The sequence below is a fragment of the Chlamydomonas reinhardtii genome, chromosome 17 (assembly GCF_000002595.2).
Source record: "Chlamydomonas reinhardtii strain CC-503 cw92 mt+ chromosome 17, whole genome shotgun sequence".
In the NCBI taxonomy this organism is placed as follows: domain Eukaryota; kingdom Viridiplantae; phylum Chlorophyta; class Chlorophyceae; order Chlamydomonadales; family Chlamydomonadaceae; genus Chlamydomonas; species Chlamydomonas reinhardtii.
This window is the reverse complement of record NC_057020.1, coordinates 558,167-575,188: the sequence shown is the minus strand read 5'-3', so window position 1 is coordinate 575,188 and position 17,022 is coordinate 558,167. Positions and strand designations below refer to the sequence as shown.

The 17,022-nt window shown below is 62.7% G+C and overlaps 4 protein-coding genes across 4 annotated transcripts; 2 read left to right on the top strand and 2 right to left on the bottom strand.

Annotated features, from left to right (window-relative positions):
• Window positions 1–22: 22 nt before the first annotated feature.
• Window positions 23–4,562, top strand: CHLRE_17g699850v5 (uncharacterized protein). Its single transcript, XM_001691561.2, has 10 exons — window positions 23–193; window positions 492–674; window positions 1,069–1,253; window positions 1,491–1,592; window positions 1,863–1,964; window positions 2,293–2,418; window positions 2,780–2,863; window positions 3,097–3,240; window positions 3,520–3,643; window positions 3,916–4,562. The coding sequence occupies exons 1-10, from the start codon at window positions 142–144 to the stop codon at window positions 3,981–3,983; spliced, it is 1,170 nt and encodes a 389-aa protein (XP_001691613.2). The 5' UTR covers window positions 23–141; the 3' UTR covers window positions 3,984–4,562.
• Window positions 4,563–4,627: 65 nt separating this feature from the next.
• On the bottom strand, window positions 4,628–7,479 carry CHLRE_17g699800v5 (uncharacterized protein). The gene is made up of 8 exons (XM_001691726.2): window positions 7,203–7,479; window positions 6,996–7,001; window positions 6,791–6,861; window positions 6,506–6,599; window positions 6,295–6,397; window positions 5,966–6,103; window positions 5,753–5,804; window positions 4,628–5,595 (listed from the first exon to the last, which is right to left on the bottom strand). Exons 1-8 carry the CDS (start codon window positions 7,305–7,307, stop codon window positions 5,286–5,288), a joined length of 879 nt encoding a protein of 292 aa, XP_001691778.2. The 5' UTR covers window positions 7,308–7,479; the 3' UTR covers window positions 4,628–5,285.
• Window positions 7,480–7,622: 143 nt separating this feature from the next.
• Window positions 7,623–11,418, top strand: CHLRE_17g699776v5 (uncharacterized protein). Its single transcript, XM_043071894.1, has 4 exons — window positions 7,623–7,784; window positions 8,686–9,273; window positions 9,429–9,982; window positions 10,598–11,418. The coding sequence occupies exons 2-4, from the start codon at window positions 8,917–8,919 to the stop codon at window positions 11,055–11,057; spliced, it is 1,371 nt and encodes a 456-aa protein (XP_042914353.1). The 5' UTR covers window positions 7,623–7,784; window positions 8,686–8,916; the 3' UTR covers window positions 11,058–11,418.
• Window positions 11,419–11,432: 14 nt separating this feature from the next.
• Window positions 11,433–17,002, bottom strand: CHLRE_17g699750v5 (uncharacterized protein). The gene is made up of 6 exons (XM_043071893.1): window positions 16,738–17,002; window positions 15,334–16,284; window positions 14,960–15,100; window positions 14,638–14,757; window positions 12,840–14,386; window positions 11,433–12,598 (listed from the first exon to the last, which is right to left on the bottom strand). Exons 2-6 carry the CDS (start codon window positions 16,123–16,125, stop codon window positions 12,577–12,579), a joined length of 2,622 nt encoding a protein of 873 aa, XP_042914352.1. The 5' UTR covers window positions 16,126–16,284; window positions 16,738–17,002; the 3' UTR covers window positions 11,433–12,576.
• Between the last annotated feature and the right edge of the window lie 20 nt (window positions 17,003–17,022).

The window sequence follows — 17,022 nt, the reverse complement described above, 5'->3', positions numbered from 1 at the left end:
AACCGCCAACCATCACTTGGATCTACTGGCTCCGGATCCCTGGCCCGGCCCACATAAGCACCGCAACACTGTAAGGTCAACTTATATTTTGGGTTTGTGTGAAGCCGTCCCTTGTAGGTGACGTGCAGCAAGACAGTCAACATGGCCGTGCGCATCGTGGCGCTGGCGCTCTTCGCGCTGGGCGCGTCGGCGGGTGAGTTGGCTACTGTCATGCTCAAGGAATAAATCTTGGATTGGTCGTGGCGACAGGGTTTACATGTGCAGCAAGTCCAGGCTGCGCATAATCGTGTATTGCGCACACGCACAGCGTGCAAAGGCTGCTGGCGCCAGGCGGCTCAGCTCTCACGGCGCTGCAGCATAACCGCTAGCTAGAGAAAGCATGCAAATCCGCCCAATACTATTCAGGCCCTGACTCGGTCCTCAACCTGCAATTTCCCGTCGGCATCCCTTCTCCATCTCGTCACCATGCCAACTCTGATGCCGATTCGCAGCCCTGGGCCCCGACATCGACGTTATGGTTCCGGGCTACCCGCTGGTCGACGGCCCCATGCCGCACAAGCGCATGTCCTACGCCCCCCTGGACCGCTCCAAGCCCTACGCCATCGGCCACCGCGGTGACGCCGGCGAGTTCCCTGAGCACTCCTCGCTCGCCTACCTGTCCGGCATCAAGCACGGTGGGTGAGGGTTGTCGAGTTGAGCGTCAGGTGTCATCAGGCCTCTAGATGGGTCGGGAGCATCGAAGGGAGATGCCGGTTATGCCAGTAACAGCAGGCGGTCAGGAAGCTGTGCCCATCCCCCGCAAACCCGCCAGCCCCCTCCCCTCAGACCATCACATGCCCCCGCACCTCCTACACCCTCCTACACCCCAATGCCCCGCTCCCCTCCCCCGGTTCCCTACCTGCACCCCAATTCTCCTCCTCGCCTCACTCCCGCTCCATTCCTCACGGCGATCCTCACCCACTTCCTCACTCCTTCCCTTAGATCACCCCGTCCTCTCCCGATTCTTCCTCCCCTTCTGCTCATCCCTCCCCCTTCCATCCATCCTCCTCTTCTCTTTTCCCCCGTCAGGCGCCGACTTCATTGAGTGCTGCGACGTCGTGCTGACCAAGGACTACGTGCCCATCTGCCGCCACGAGCCGCTGCTGTCCAACACCACCAACGCCGACAGCGTCTTCCCCACCAAGAAGCGCACCTACGTCATCGACGGCTATAACTCCACGGGCGTGCACGCCATTGACCTGACGCTGAAAGAGGTGCGTACCGGCATGCGGCGGCTCGCGTGCAGATGGCCCCCCAGGGGACCAGGGGGCGGTGACGGGAGAGTTGCGACACAGTCAAGCGGCGAACGAACCACGACTCCACCCTGCCTCACTCACCCAGTCACGCATGGCGCACTCCCCTCCCCCACTCAACGCCAGCCCAGCCCAGCCCACCGCGGCCCCCGCCCCCTATTACTCACCACCACGCCCACCACTCCCCCCCAAACACAGATCCGCAAGCTCAGGCTGCGCGAGCGGCTGTACTCGCGCAGCCAGGTCTACAACGACTGGTACCCCGTGATCACCTTTGAGGAGTGCATCCACTTTGCGCAGGTGCGTGTGTGTGCGGGGGGGGGGCGTGTGTGTTGGGGGGGGGGCATGTGTGTGTGTGTGTGTGTGTGTCCCGAGCGTGTGTTAGGAAGGCACATGGGTGTGTGCTTGTGTGTGTCTGCTGTGAGTGTGCGACGCGTGGGTGTTGAAGAGCGCAAGGAAAGGAGGCACAAAGATGCAGGACGGAGCAGGCATGCGGGGCGGCGCTGATGGTACACTGCCTTGCAAGCCGTGCTCATCCCCCGCTTCCCCTTCGTCCTGCTTACGCCACAGCACGCCCCCCGCGTTGTGGGTATCTACCCCGAGACCAAGCACCCCACGTGGCACGACACCCTGATCAAGGCGCGCAAGGGCAAGACCACCATCACCGACCAGGTACGTTACTTGCGGTCGTGTGGCGTCATACTCGGTTTGGTCAGGCCTCGTCGTTGCGACTGCACGCGCCGGGCCGCCTTGCCTCATTGCTTGTGCTTTGGCCGAGCTGCCCCCTAGGCCCTGTGGGCCGTGGGCCCTCATGCATCCACATCGCTCACGTGCCTACCGGCCTGACCCGCACGGCCACGTGCCTACCGGCCTTACTTGTATCCTGGCCGCCACCACCATGCCCCCCCCCCCCACGCACGCACACACACACACACACACACACACACACACACACACACACACACACACACCGTCCCCCCCCCGCCCCCACCCCCATCAGGTGCTGTACTACCTGAAGAAGCACGGCTACGGCGCCGCCCTCAACACGCCCGAGTGGCTGGCCAAGCCCGTGTTCCTGCAGTCCTTCGAGTCCAACAACCTGGCCTACGCCCGCACCAAGTCGCAGGTGGGTGTGGGTATGTTTGCATGTGTGTGTGGGTGGGGTACGTGTGTTGCTCGCTCAGGTGATTTTTACACCCACGCAGACAGGGCGGCACTCCTTTGTTTCCCGTGTGCAAACACAATCCCACACAATCCCACACAAACACCCGCCCCAGACCCACACACTGTTGTGCTCTGTAACACACTGTTCGGGCTGGTTCCGGGTCTTGATTCCCTACCTTGGGAGTGCAATGCCCCCACCCCGCCCCCCACCCCACCCGCCATCCGCCACACACGCACACACACACGCACACACACACACACACACACACACACACACACACACACACACACACACACAACCCGCCACCCGCCTACCCCCGCAGGTCCCCATCATCCAGCTGATGGACGACTTCACGGTGCCCCTGCCCGACCGCAGCTTCCCCAACTACGGCGCCATGATGACCTCGGTGGGTGGGGGGCGGTGAGGGGTGGAGCAGAGCGGTGGGGGACATGGGGGAGTGGTGGGCAGCGGAGGAGTGAAGGAGGAGGCAATGGGGAACGAAGTGAACGTGTGGAGGGGGAGAAGCCTTTCCGTATTCCAGGGAGTGGATTTCAGCAGCTGACTGGGTGGGTGAGGGTGCACAGTTCTTACCCTCCATTCCTGACGCGTCCCTCCCCACTCACACGGACGCTCCTACAGGATGCTCTGGCCAAGATCGCCAAGTACGCCAACGGCATCGGCCCCTGGAAGGAGACCCTGCAGCAGACCGTCACCCGCACCGACGGCACCCAGTACCTTAACTCCACGGGCCTGGTGGAGCGGGCGCACGCCGCCGGCCTGCAGGTGCGGGCATGTGGGGGCGGAGAGGGAGAGCGGGGGGAACGGAGGGGTGCCGGAGGTAGAGGCGGAGTAGGGAGGGGAGGTGGAGGGGTCAGGGTGGGTGGAAGCAGGGCCGAAACGGCAAGTTAGGTGTGGGTGATGATTGTGGGGGCTGAGGAAGGGATGGGAGGGGCAGGGCGGCAGGCACTGTCCGGCCGCCCTGCTGCGACGTGCCGCCGCACGAATCAAACCTCCCTCCCACCGGCCGCCGCCACTGGCCGCCGCGCCTGATCTATCCCGCAGGTCCACCTGTACACCCTGCGCAACGAGCCCAACTACCACACCAACACGCTGACCAGCATTGAGGACGAGTACGCCTACTACTTCAAGACCCTGGGCGTGGACGGCGGCTTCACCGACTTCCCCGGTGCGTGACTGCGTGCGTGACTGCGTGACTGCGTGACTGCGTGTGTGTGTGTGTGTGTGTGTGTGTGTGTGTGTGTGTGTGTGTGTGTGTGTGTTGTGTGCGTGCGTACGTGGATGGCTGATGGAGCGCCGGGAGCCTGTGGTGAGATGGGGAATGGGGCCTAGTGGCTGTGGATGGCTCACCAAGTGTCAACACCACTGGCTGGTAGGTCGGTGCAGCAGCTCATCCCGTTGACCCATTCCTTCGGTGCCCACCTGCCCGTCCACTCGCAGGCACGCTGGCGCAGTGGCTGCGCAACGAGGTTGCCAAGAACACCACCTGGCCCGCCCTCAAGATCTAAGTCGATGGAGCAAGTATGATGCGGATCAATCCTAGCTGCTGATGAACTAGCAGGGCAGACGGCACACTCGTCATCAACGGTACGGGCATGCTTGCATGTCTGGCGTCGGTGCTGGCTGGGCTCGGTTACAGCAGAAGTGGATTTGACGGGAGAGAGCAAAGGCGGGATGTGCAACAATCCTGTACACCAGCCTGCAGCGCTGGTTTGTTGCACGTTTTGGCGGCCGGGGTACAGGTGCGCACGATGTTCGGGAAGCGGATTCTTGCTGTGAGTGTAGTGGTGTGAGCTGGGCCGGGTAGTCGGGTGTCTGGTGGCCCATTCGATCCGGACACGTGCTGTGCTGTGCTGCGTCAGTGTCTATTGCGCGGATATGATGATCAGTGCATTTATGCCTGTGTGGTGATCACCTGCCCTGACCGCCACTCTTCAAAAGCCAATGCGAATACAATGCATGTGCCAACCATGTTTGGCTAGTTTCAAGTGCTGCGGGATGTGTGGTTGCTGAACAGAGCGACTCAATGGGTGTCCGTCCCTGAGTTAAGGGACATACACCCGCCTATCCTGTAACGGACACGCACCATGATATGGCCAAGCAAAGCACAGTCCAAGGGGGGCGCCACCTGCCATTCCACGGTTTGGGACTTTGGGTACGGATGGGCTGCAAGTGTTCAGCTACTTCCAGGCTGAACCAGCACGTGTGTCCCTCGCTCTCTGTCCCTCACCACCTGCACCCGAAGCAAGCAGCCACTGTACCTGGTGCAAGGCGTGATATCCAACCAGCAACCGAGCTATCTAGGCCTCTCACAACGGCCTGATCAGCAGCGGCGCAGTATCTATAGCCGCAACGTACACCAGAAGCCAATAGCGCTCGTGCTCCCCACCAGTCACATCGTGTGCCACGACCGTACGTATCGATGCTACGGCATCTATGGTTGCCTTAAACGTCAGGCGCGGTACTATTATATGAGGGGCTAATAACACACTAACGTAGCCTTAACCAAAGCAATAAATCACTGCATGAATCAATGGCTGCAGCGCATCTCACTATGGCTATTTAGTCATTGCTACTCCTTAGCCTAGGACAGCCTGCGAAGAGGATGTATGCTGCACTGCCTTGCCCACACCAAATACAGCTGCCAAATACAGCGGGATTGAGTTCTTAATTGAATGGGTCTCCTAAGCGGACCTTGGCTAAACACGCAAGGCGTGCATGTCCACCTGCAGACCACCTCAGACATGCCCATACTCCGAACCTCTTATCTGCGTGTCCATCACTCCAAACATCGGCAGGCCGCCGCCTCTTCACTCGTTCAGGTGCCGGCGGGTGGCCGGGCCTGGAGGCGGGCGCTTGCGCCCAGCACGCTTGGGCGGGCTGGGAGCGGGCGGCTTGGGGCTGGGGGGCTTGGGGCTGGGGGGCTGGGGGCTCGGGGGCTTGGGGCTGGGCGGCCGCGGGCTCGGAGGCCGCGGGCTGGGAGTGGGCGTGTCGTTTGTGGCGGGGCTGGGGGTGCTGCCGGAAGGTGAGGGCGTGGGGCTGGAGACAGCTTCGGGGTACTCAGGAGCCCAAGGCGGCATGTTTGGGAGGGGCACGTCGACCATGCCAACCGGACAGCACCTGCAACCGCCAGCAACAGGATTAGAGTCAGGTCCGTATAGCGGTGGTGGTGAGCAAGGGTGAAGCACCAGCGGGCAAAGCACACATCCCCGCCACCCGGGGGTTGACAGAGACAGGCCAGATCAAGCAACAGGACCTGCCATCTGCCGTCACTCACTCGTAGTTCGAGACCTTTTTGTCGTACAGCGCGTACTCCAGCACCTCCTTGTCTGCGTTAGCCAGACGTTCACACAATGCGGTATTGTATGTCACGCTGTGTTGTGCCAGGCACCCAGGAAGGGGGGTGGTGCAGGTTTGCACTGAACGACTGATAGCTGGAGGTAAGCTGGGGCCAGGACCCCAGACGCTCTACACACTAGCCCACACGCACCGTACGACAGCATGGCCAGCGACCAGCAGGGCGCCCGGAGGTTGATGCACACCACCGCACCGTCCACGGCGTCGGCGTTGGGCAGCCATTGCATGAGCGGCGTGATCTTCACGATGTCAAAACCCATGTGCTGCTCCCCTGCGGAGCGGGATGCCGAACAAATGCAAGTGGGTTGTCGTACGTGGGGTTTTATGAGGAAGGATCCGAGCAAAGCAATCAGGCAACAGCCCCCGTCCGAGGAAACAGCCCTGATTGTTCACGGGATTCCACCCAGCCAACAGCCCATCAGAGTCAGACTGACTTCCCGCCCGCTGCTGCACACCACGCACAGTAGATTGAGGTAATGCCAGTGCGGTTCATCATCTTGCTCTGGATGCTGACTGATGAAAGCGAGCCGCGGCAGTTGGGCGCCGGGAAGAACTTGAGCTTGTTCTGTGAACCGGGAAGGTTGGGCGGGTTAGGGGTTTGGGCTCTTCGCCTCCTTTCCGGTACCTGCATTTACGTTCGCTCCATCCCCTTCTATGTGATCAATGCACTCACAATGTGGGTGTTGCAACAGCGGTATTTCCCGGGCGTGCACGAGTCCGCGGGCGCAGAGTGCAGTTGTACGCAGTACTGTGCCGACTTCTTGGCCCTGCATTTGCATGTGCGTGCGTGAGCATGAAATGTGATTGAGCAATTGCAGGTCATGATACCAGGCGTGTGAAGCCGTGTGGCGCACCCCTGTTTTGGCGAGGTGTGGGCAGCCAGAACTGCACGACAAGTAAGGTGCCACGGCTCATCCTTACACCCTCGCCCCCAGCCACCCCGCGCCCTGCTCCTCACTTGTTCTCAGTGTAGGAGTACAGAGTCGCGTAGTAGCGTGAGAACATCGTGTTTTGCACACAATTCTCAAACTGTAGGGGTGCGCAAGCGGGCATGGAGGCGTGGATCGCTGCAATCCCCGGTGAAGCGGTGCAGCCCGTGGTTGCAGCCCATTGACGTTGTTGCGTTTCGGGTCAATGAACGGCTGGAGCGCTTTCGAGCTTACCGGGAACTGCTCGGAGCAAGCACGCGAAGATAGAAGCACCAAGAGGCAGCGGTAGCCGGCAAGAGAATGAGTTGTGTGCGGGTGGTTACCGGTAAATGAGGGCCGAGGCAGGGGAGGGAGAGGCACCCGTCAGGGGCGCAGCGCGTAGGGGCAGCGGGACCGGCTGCAAGGCACAGCTGCAGCAGATTGGCCCTCAAGCCCTCATACCTTGGTGCCAGTGAGGTAGCTTGCCTCGCCGCCGTGTATCAGAGCTAGGACGCCGAGCGCCAAGACCACGGCCGCGCCTCCGAAGCGCATCGCCGGCTTGCACATGCCCACCGGTGGACGACACCTCTACGGGCGATAATGAGTGGCTACAAGACTATAATGTGATCTTGCTTTAGAACTTCACTGCCGGGTATGATGCGGCGCGGCTACGTAGTGGTAATAGAATCCTGCCAGTTGCCTTTCGTTCCAAGTAAGACGAGCTAATTACGATAAGACCTTGTAAGTTATGTGTGATTGGTTTGCACAGCAAACGTGTAAGCAGTCCGCTGTGATCGCTCGACGCTACAGGTAGCGTTTTCAGGACGCCGACTGTCATACGGATTTCTATACGATGCGGTTACTTGTCCATACTCCCTTCTTCTAATGAGCCTTACATGCGTGAGTTCGCTGGTGTACGACGACTTCCGTCGACCAGTTCACAGTTGTGCCTGTGACAACGGCGACGGTTGTGTGCCTAATCGCTTTTTCTTGTAGAAGCTGGGGCCCTCAGAGGCGGAGTCAAGGATTACTGCAGATTTGCTGGTGGGCCAGAATGCCAGACGATGCAGTGCATGACAAGGGGTGTCAGCTTTGTACAGCTGGAAAATGGGCTGAGCCCCCGTACGCTTGGGAGCTAATAGGCGTGTAACGCCCCGTCAGAGCCTCCATGCCGCTACGACGCGCAGGCGCATCGGCTAGGGACACTCGGGTTGGGGTCGTGCGGGATTTCCCGCGCCACGCATGCGTGCCTTGTCACGTTCCCAAACACCCCAAGCCTTTCTCTAGCCTCCTGCCATACTCAACACCTCCCCGGCGCCCCACGCTCAAAGGGCTAGGCGCGGAGCGGGGGCGACCTCGGGGCTTCTCGGCATTCTGGCGCGTTGGCAGGCTTGGCTCGGCAAGTCGCTCAAAACTTTCGATATACTTCCCCGCTTTGCTTGCCGCCAACATAGTTTGCCTTAGAGACTGCATATCAGCGGGCACCGGATGCTTTCCTTGCGACCTCGCGAAAGTCAATTGTCCATGGACGCGCGAAGGCACTTCTCGCTCCGCCCGAATTTTCCCTGCCACCTATTTACATGCAATAGACATTAACAAATACTAATACGTAGAACTCGCGGTTTGCGCCAGTATGCTATGTTTTGCCGACGCACGAACGAACCAGCCACGGACAGGGGTGTTCCTGGGGGGCTTCGCCCCCCCCCCCTGGAACGCTTCGCTGGGGGGGCTCAGCCCAAAAATTGTGCATGCGCCTAAGACCTCCGAAGAACCCCGGGGAAAGCTGTCTCCTGCTGTCTACGGCTGTCTTAGCCCGAAGCCCACAACCCATGAGGTGCCAGACGAGTGTCGTCGGGCGCTTCGTGGGGCACTGGGGCCGGCCCGAGCCCTGGCGCACGCTCACCCTCCGCCAGCGGCAACGTCTGCTGTGCCTTGCCGCCAGCAGGGGGGACGTTCCAAGCCTGGACGCGGCTCTGGCGCACAGCGGCTGCAGCCTGAGTGAGAGGGTGCTTGTTGTGGCGGCCGCTGCCGGGCACACGGCGGCCTGCGAGCGGCTGCTGCAGGAGAGCTGTGTGGTGGAGCTAGCCGCCGCCCGTGCTGCGGCGGAGGCGGGCCACCTGCACCTGTGCTTGCTGCTGTGGGCCAAGCGCAGCCAGGACTACACACTATGCCAAATATGGACGAGAACGAATTTGACGCAGTGGTGGATGTGGCAGCGGCCGCGTGCCGCGGCGACATGCTGCAGTGGCTGGAGACGCACGCGGGGCTGTACAATGCGGCGTCACGCCAGGGCGGGGACCAGTGGCGGCATTATATCAATGAGGAATTGGCAGCGGCGGCGGCGCGCAGCGGCCACGTGTCGCTGCTGCGCCTGCTGCTGGCCAGGCTGCCGCAGCCCAGCGCCGGCTCTGGGGCGAGCAGGTGGTCCCGCCTGCTCCGCGACGTCGCTCTGGGCTGCCCGCTGCCTGTGCCCCGCCGCGAGCTGGCGCCGGCCAGTGGCGGCAGCTGCTGGAGCCGCGACAGGCGCAGCCGGGTGCGGCCGTGGCGCACGCGGTACCATATCCGATGGAGGCGGCGGCATCCTGCTGCTCGCGCTCGACAGCCACACGCCCGACTGCCGGGACAAGGTGGCATGGCTGTTGTCGCGGCGGCCCGAGCTGCTGCCGGCGGCGGCCACGGCCGAGCGAGGAGGGCAACGCCTGGGTGTATAATCGTGGCTTTGGCTACAATTGGGCAGCCGCGCGGCCCGACTACGAGCAGCGCCTGAGGTACCTGGTGGAGGAGAAGGGCGCGGAGGCGCTGCCGGCGGAGGTGGCAGTGGCGGCGGCCGCAGCGAGCGACGTGGCAGCGCTGCGCTTTCTGCTGGAGGAGTGCGGCATGCGGCTGCCAGACACATGCGTCTCCGGGGCCGCGCAGTGCGGACAGGACGCGGTGCTGGAGTATCTGAGGGGCCGGGGGCAGGTGCCGAGCTACAGTCTTGACGGCCGCACCCTAGACAGGGGCGCGGCACCGGTGGGCGTGTTGGCAGCTGCGGCATTGGTGGCGGCACATAATGCGGAGGACGGGGCATGCCGCCCAACCCAGGAACGCGGCTTCTGGTCGCGCGTCGTAGTGCGCGCGGCAAGCGACGGCGCCGACATCGCCACGCTCCGCTACCTGCATGAAAAGCTGGGCGCGGAGGTGCATGCAGCTGCGGTGCATCGCCCGGGCGGGCTCCCTGGAGCAGCTAGAGTGGGCGCTGGGCGAGTGGGCGCCGCGTGAGGCAGTGGCGGCCGGGGGCACAGGGGCCTCGGCGCCGGCGCCTCAGCAGGTGAGCTTATGGGGCCGGAAGGTCGGGGTCGGGGTCGGGGTCGGGGTCGGGGCGAAAGCCTATGTGAACTCCGTTTCGCCTCGGTCGATGAGGAGCAGGCATGGGTGCTCCGCGGAGCTTGGACTTCCGACCTGTGTCGCCTGTGCGCATTTCCTGTGAGCAACCGCTCTGGGTTTGGCAGTCCGCCACTCACCACACGCACTGCCCGCCCCCTGGCGTTGCCCTTGGTGTTGCCCACACGTGTTGCCGCCGCAGGTCTGGAGCCCCAAAGGCTGCTGCCCGCAGCTCTTGCGGGCGGCAACCTCGCGGCCGCCACCCTCCTGCATGCGGTCGACTCAGTGACTGTGCTTCCCAGACTGGATGTGCTCATTGGCATCTGGAGCGAGTGTGCGGGGATGTTCAACGCTGTGCACTGGTACCTGCAGCCGCGGCAGCAGGAGGTGCTGATGGCTGCGGCCGGCGGTGCAGCAGCGGCCGGCGGGGCCGAGGCAGGACTCACCGAATGTTGATGGCAGACGCCGCTGTACAAGGTGGGTGTGTGCGGCAGGCTGGACGGCAGCTATTCGGAGAACCATTGGGAGTGGCTGCGCGCTGCATTCCTTGCCAGCCCTGTGCCGCCACACGCCACAGCCGCATCCACCGCCGAGCGGTTCGATGCCGCCATCGCGTCCGATCTGGAGGCGGCTAACATCGTTGGAAGGTGGTGGAAGGTGGCGAAGTCTAGGCACAAGGAGGCGGAGAAGGACAAGGCGGAGGAGTGGGAGGAGGAAGTGAAGGAGGAGGAGGAGCGGGAGCGTATGCATGGCGTGATGGAGGTGCGGGCGGTGGTGGCGGGGGACCTCGAGAGGCGCTTCTGGGGCTGGGTGGCGGCGGAGGGGTGGAAGCGGGCGGTGGCAGATGCGCAGGCCGAGTATGGGGACGAGTCAGAGGAAGACAGTGAGTCCACCGGCAGTGACGACGGCGATGATGATTCCGATTACCTGGACCCGGATTCCCCCCGGTCCTAGCCGTGTGCGTTGGAGGTTTGTCACGGTGGTGTGGCGGTCATGACGCGCGCGCGTGTGGCGGCCACACCACAGCGGGGTGGGCTGGACACTGGACACGGGTGCGTGGATGCACGGTGAGTTGTTGGTTGGGTGGACGAAGCAGCTGCGACCTGCATTGCAATTGTGTGCAATGGCAGTGGGGCCAGCGTGCACGGCGTGAACGCTGTTGAGTGCATGGGGCAGGGTGGGTTTCAGGTGAGGGCGTTGCCGCATCAGTCACTGGCCGGAGCACCCAATATATTTGCAGCATTTGCGAGGAAAGGGGGCCTGCTGATGCAGTGCACGAGCTAGCGTGCACGCCAAGCAAGTAACAAGAACGCATAGGGTTCGGGGTCGGGGGTCCTGAAGTTACAAAACCGGCACCACGGACTCAGATGTGGGATGGGGCCTGTGCAGCCACGATTGCGTACGGGGTGGAAGACAGGGCTCTCAACTACAGTGCCCTCCACAGGTGCAACATGCCCCCATGGTGTAGGGCCATCCGTGGCTCTCGCCAACGCCGCGTCCCCACACGCCGAAGCAATGTGTTAAGTTTGCGACTAGGACAGACGACCACTCAGGACGGTGTATTGGGGCTCGCGCTAAGACCGGATCAGCCCATCTATCTCCCTACGTCAACGGACCTGGGCCGGACGGCTGGGGAGGACAGGCTCAACCTGTCCTCCAGACTCTGCAGCACGCACACGCTGCAGCACACACGCACCCCATCACCCGCCACCGCTAATCCGAATGCATATTCGAGTCATCAAAAGGGCTGCGCGCATAATGTGCTTCAGCGCTTTGTACTGAGTCAAGTCCACCAGACCTACTGTACCGCCCGTTGCGTGGTGCTGTCACACTGAGCCAGTGCCGCTTATGCCGTCTCACATACAGCGCTCGAACCAGACACCATCATTCGTCTTGCATTCATCATTTCACTCACAAAAGGGGTCTCATCCTTTCAACTATGCACAACTGTAAGTTATCCCCACGCCGCGCAGTGCAGCCATCTCTTCCCATTACCGTATCGTTGAAACAAGGCGGAGACTAATGGGTGATGCTGGAATGTAGGCCGTGCACCTGCGTGCGCGCACCAGCCGGCGCCCACAAGCGAACATTACGATACTAAGCTAAAATCAATCGGATCTTTATAGACTACTGGTTACTTCCACGGATACTTTATGCGCGTCACGTCCGCATGCTCTGCCGTATGCTATTTATATGAATCAGGTCTTCAGGCTCGGGGCGTCATCTGCACGCCAACCCCTGACAATGTCATAAACAAGCTCCCGCCCGCCATACTTGATATGCAGCTGCACGGTGTCAGTTTCTGTGTGTTGTCGCCTACGGTACGCATGACCCACATCAATGCACGCACAGCGGCTACGCAGGGCAGCCCACCGGCTGCTGCCACACCCGGAGCAACCTATCGCCTGCGCAGCCTGTAAGGATGGGGGGTGAGGACTCCCCTGGAGCCGTGGAGGTGATGCCACGTGACGCCTCAACCCGTCAGGGCCGCGGTCCTGTGTGCAGAGAGCAAAGGGAGCGAGGTCAGTAGAGTCAAGACACTTGGTGCTTGTTGGTATTCCCCAAGACATCAGTTGCATTAACACACACGCTGCGTGCTGTCCCGGAAACAGGCCGCAAGCGAAGCAGCTGGAGTACCACGACGGCCCCCCAAATGCACACACACGATTGACGAGCGCACGAACATAAGCACGCACGCACGTAGCCGCTCTGTTCCAGTTACACGCGGCCACTCACATGAACTCGCATATGTATCCGGACTGGATGTCACCTGCGCCTCCGGGGCTGTAGTTCCAAGAGCACACACGCGTCATGGCATCGCAGGTCATGTAGTAGTACCGCACGGCGGCGCGAGTGCGGTCGTACTGAAAGTTGATCGGCATGTACGACATGCGGCTGCCGTCAGCGTTAAAACCGGGGATGGCGGCGCCGCCGGCAGTTGTGACGGTTAGGCCGAACCACAGATTGATGAAACCCTCGGGCGCAAGGTCTTCCAGCATTGCGTCTGCGAGTAAGTTGTATTCGTCCTGCGAATCGATTGCGGCCAGGTTACCGCCGAGGCCTTGGCACGTGGACTGACCGCTGTTCCAGTCAGTCGGCGTGTAGAAGATCAGGTAGGCTGAATCCTGGAACACAAGAATCTTTGGCGTGGCCACGTCCGCCGGCGGAGGAGGTGGAGGCGGCGGGCGCCGCCGAACGGGGGGCGGCGGCGGCGGCGACGGCGGCGGCGAGCGCCGCACGGGTGGCGGCGGTGGCGGCGGCGAGGTCAGGGCGGCATTGGGGTCACCGCACGTGAGCACGCGTGTGTTGACCGCGACGCCGGGGCAGTCGGTCCTCAGCAGAGCCGAGTCGGTGCCACACGCGCCCAGCCCCAGCAGAATCACGGCGTTGTCAACTTGCCCGCCGTCGCCGTACGCGTCAAACAATGCCCGTACACTGGCCGCAGGCACGTCGGATCCGGTCAGCACCATGTACGACGGCGTGGAGATGGCGCACGTGAAGGTTGGATTGGATCCGGAATCTGAACCGTCGTACAACGGCAGCATGATGAGAGCGCCGAACAGCTGGCAGACTGACTGGGCGAAACCCTGGTTGGCGGCGGCGGTGCGGCGGATGGCGGCGGTGAAGGTGCAGGTCTGGTCGACCGCGACTGGCGGCGGCGGCGGCCGCCGGTTCTGCGTCCCCGTGGGTGGCGGCGGGGGCGGTGAGCGGCGGCCGGTTGGGGGTGGGGGAGGAGACGGAGGCGGGGAGGGCGGAGGCGGTGACGGTACGGACGGCGGCGGCGGCCGCTTGCGGCCCGGGGGCGGGGATGGCGGCGGGCGCGGCGGTGGGCGCTGGACGCGCGGCGGCGGCGGCGGCTGAGGTGGCGGTGGGCTGGGCGGCACATTCGGCATCGCTGGCGGCGGTTTTTGCACCTTGGGCGCCTTGGGCGCCTTGGGCGGCGGTGGCGGCGGCGACCGCTTTCCCTTGGGTGGCGGCGACTTGCCGCGCGGCGGGGGCGTGGTCGGGAGGTCCGGCGGCGGCAGGCCGGGCGGCATGGGCGGCTGGCGGCCGGGCGGCGGCCGCGAGGGGAAGTTGGGCTCCAGGGAGCCGCCGGGCAGTACGATCGTGCCCACGGGGCAGCATTCGTAATTGTTCACCTTCTTGTCGTACAGGGCATACTCCATGAGCGCGGCGTTGTAGGAGAAGGACTGTACGGTCCAGCAGGGCGCCCTGAGGTTGAGACACACGATGGCGCCGTCGGACTTGGCGGGGCTGCTCAGCCACTGCGCGAGTGGCGTGATCTGTACGGACGATGGATGGATGGGACGGGATGAGGACGAAGCGGCAACGAGAGCTCAAACGCCCTCGTGCTATGGCACGCTACACAGCGGCAATGCCCCAAAGGGCACCACCCCGATCGCCCCCCACGCAAATACTCCCTGACCGTATACACGCACAATGACTCTTGTGCTTTCCAATGCACGAGCCCAGTCCAGCTTTGCCCCCAAGGCTCGACTCATCCCGCCCCCCCCCTCCCCGCCCCCGCCCCCACCTTGAGGATGTCCAGCCCCTGGTGTTCCTCCCAGTAGTACGACATGATGGAGTTGCCGTTGATGAGCGCGGACGCCACTGAGCCGCGGCAGCCCAGAGCTGGGAAGAACTTCACTTTGTTCTGTTGAGCGCGTGGTCAGGAATGCGGGCAAGGAATAGGCGGGGGCATTAAATGATGCGGTACAAGTGTTTTGCAAACCTCCCACGCCACGCGTCGGCTGCCCCTGCTGCAATGCTACGCCCATGCCCGCAGGGCGCCCGACCGGGCTACTTGCGTGCTATTCCCACGCGTATTGCTCCCCTCGCGTTCGAGACCAACTCACGATGGAAGTGTTGCAGCAGCGCCATTTGCCCGGCAGGCAGACGTCCAGCGTGCGGATCTGGATGCACACGGTGGAGGTCTGCTTCTCCGGATTCTCCCGGTAGCTGTACAGGGTGGCGTAGTACGGCGAGTTGCGCTGGTCCTGTGCAGCGTGATCCGAGGGGCGGGTGGGGATGCAGGCAGAGGCAGGCAGGCAGGAGGGGAGGATGATTACGGTGGGTGGTGGTGTTGACTTAGGGCTAGGTGACTGCAGACGCGCGGCTGCGTGCGCACGCCCACGGGGAAAATGCAGCACACGCCTGTGGCACACGGGTGGCGGTGGCAGCACAAGCCCGCCAGCTCCTAGGACTCATGCTCGTCCTCCCCAGTCCCCACCTGTTTGCAGTTCTCAAACGGAAAAGCAGTCCCCGTGAGGTCGCTGGCAGCCGCGGGCCGGCCCGCACCCCATAGTGCTAGCAGCGGCAGCAGCAACCGCAGCAGGGCCCCCATCACGCCTGACCCGGCGGCCCTGTTGCTGCCGCCGCAGCTGCGCCACGCCAGTCCTCTTCCTTCCCCAGCGTCGTCTGCTCCCAGGCCCATTGCTTTCCGCTTTGCTGTGGTTAGCTGGCCCGCTGGGTGTGGACGTGAGATGCAGCAGGTGGCACTGCGCTCGTTGTCCGCCGATGCAGGGCTGCCAGGCGAGATAACAAGGCGGGGTGAACTGCGTGATACCCGAGCATTGCATTGCTGCTGTTGTTGCCAGCCCGAGAGGGGACCGGAGGGCACGGCTGGAGGGCAACCCAACCGTGACCCGTCCGACACACAGCAGCCACGTGCGCGCTGCGCGCAGGCCCCCACGCTGCCCGCAGGCCCTGCATTGCTGCTGGCACTGCCGTCTGCGACTGCGTCTTCCTGCACAAGTGGCGCGTCGGTGCCACCACTGCGGCTGCTACTACTGCTGCTGCTGCTGTGGTGTGCAGCAACCGGGGGACGTGCTAGCGGCTCCGCAGTCAATGATTCTGCTGTTGCCACTGCACTCCATTGCTGCTGCTCCCGGCATCCAGAGCCCGGCGAGACGCTTCTCGCCGCCGCGTCCCCCATGCAACGCTGTCCTGCTATGCATTCATTTCCGTTGTGCCCGCAGGCAGGCGTCTCGGCCTTCCGCAAATCCAGGCTGGGCGACGCCATGCAGCCAGCTCAGGCGCCCAAGGGCAGACCGCGGCTGCGTGCGCCCTCGACTCAGCTCTTGTACGTGCCTGCGCTGCGATATCAGATCGCCGCACTCATGTAACTCCACGGCGAAGTGTATCGGTGGCCCTCGTATGCGCAGCGGCCAGGCGCACGCACCTGCAAAGAAGGGTTGGGGACGGTGGTGAGGACAGGTGGCACGGTCTCACAACCAGCTCCGCCCGCCAATGATCGTGACTTGTCTTACACGATATATGCTATGCCGCCTTCATGTCCGAGAATATTGACGCTGCTAAGGAGTGCTTTCACGCGCGGCCATCGCACGCGACTCGCGCATATAATGTCGTAACATGAGCTCTAGATGTACTGTTATACATGACTACTGCACACTTGACTTCCAAGGCGCCAGCGGCGGTGGTGGGCGTGGTCATGCTCTTACTTTCGCTACGGGCACACCTGCCAAACCCAAAATGACTACGATGAATTACTGTGCCTATATTCGATAGTTTCGCTGAAGCACGACTTAGGAAATCGCCCGTCTGCAGCCCTCGAGCCGGTAGCACACAGTGCAGAGCGCGACGCAACCAGAAGTCCTCACGAGGGATGTCTCACCTGAGTGCTTTCGCCTGCTCTTGCAGCTTCAGCCACACGAGGATCGCGACGATTGAGTTTACAAATACAGTGACTGAGGACTTCCAAACGGTGCTAACTTGTATTCGTCTTGTGGGTAAACCGTAAGCTTTTGTTGTGGGTGTTAATTATGATTCCCGTCGACAACGAAGCGAGTACCTGATAGGCGATGAAGTCCGTGTCGTGCAGCGCACGCGCCGAGTCTGCGAACGCGAGCACTACCTCCCAAGACTGTTCGGTAGATTCGTGGAGCATGCTATGCACTTT

Excerpts from the sequence above, each read along its gene's own strand:
- CHLRE_17g699750v5 (XM_043071893.1), bottom strand. The coding sequence starts at position 16,125 with ATGGCGTCGCCCAGCCTGGATTTGCGGAAGGCCGAGACGCCTGCCTGC. Across the intron at positions 15,101-15,333 it reads CGTTTGAGAACTGCAAACAG|GACCAGCGCAACTCGCCGTA; the intron begins GTGGGGACTGGG and ends CACGCTGCACAG. Across the intron at positions 14,387-14,637 it reads AGGGGCTGGACATCCTCAAG|ATCACGCCACTCGCGCAGTG; the intron begins GTGGGGGCGGGG and ends TCGTCCGTACAG.
- CHLRE_17g699776v5 (XM_043071894.1), top strand. The coding sequence starts at position 8,917 with ATGGACGAGAACGAATTTGACGCAGTGGTGGATGTGGCAGCGGCCGCG. Across the intron at positions 9,274-9,428 it reads GCCGCGACAGGCGCAGCCGG|GAGGGCAACGCCTGGGTGTA; the intron begins GTGCGGCCGTGG and ends CGGCCGAGCGAG. Across the intron at positions 9,983-10,597 it reads GCAGCTAGAGTGGGCGCTGG|GCTGGACGGCAGCTATTCGG; the intron begins GCGAGTGGGCGC and ends TGTGTGCGGCAG.
- CHLRE_17g699800v5 (XM_001691726.2), bottom strand. The coding sequence starts at position 7,307 with ATGTGCAAGCCGGCGATGCGCTTCGGAGGCGCGGCCGTGGTCTTGGCG. Across the intron at positions 6,398-6,505 it reads GCTGTTGCAACACCCACATT|AACAAGCTCAAGTTCTTCCC; the intron begins GTGAGTGCATTG and ends CCCGGTTCACAG. Across the intron at positions 6,104-6,294 it reads TGGCATTACCTCAATCTACT|GGGAGCAGCACATGGGTTTT; the intron begins GTGCGTGGTGTG and ends CCCGCTCCGCAG.
- CHLRE_17g699850v5 (XM_001691561.2), top strand. The coding sequence starts at position 142 with ATGGCCGTGCGCATCGTGGCGCTGGCGCTCTTCGCGCTGGGCGCGTCG. Across the intron at positions 1,254-1,490 it reads TTGACCTGACGCTGAAAGAG|ATCCGCAAGCTCAGGCTGCG; the intron begins GTGCGTACCGGC and ends CCCCAAACACAG. Across the intron at positions 2,864-3,096 it reads ACGGCGCCATGATGACCTCG|GATGCTCTGGCCAAGATCGC; the intron begins GTGGGTGGGGGG and ends ACGCTCCTACAG.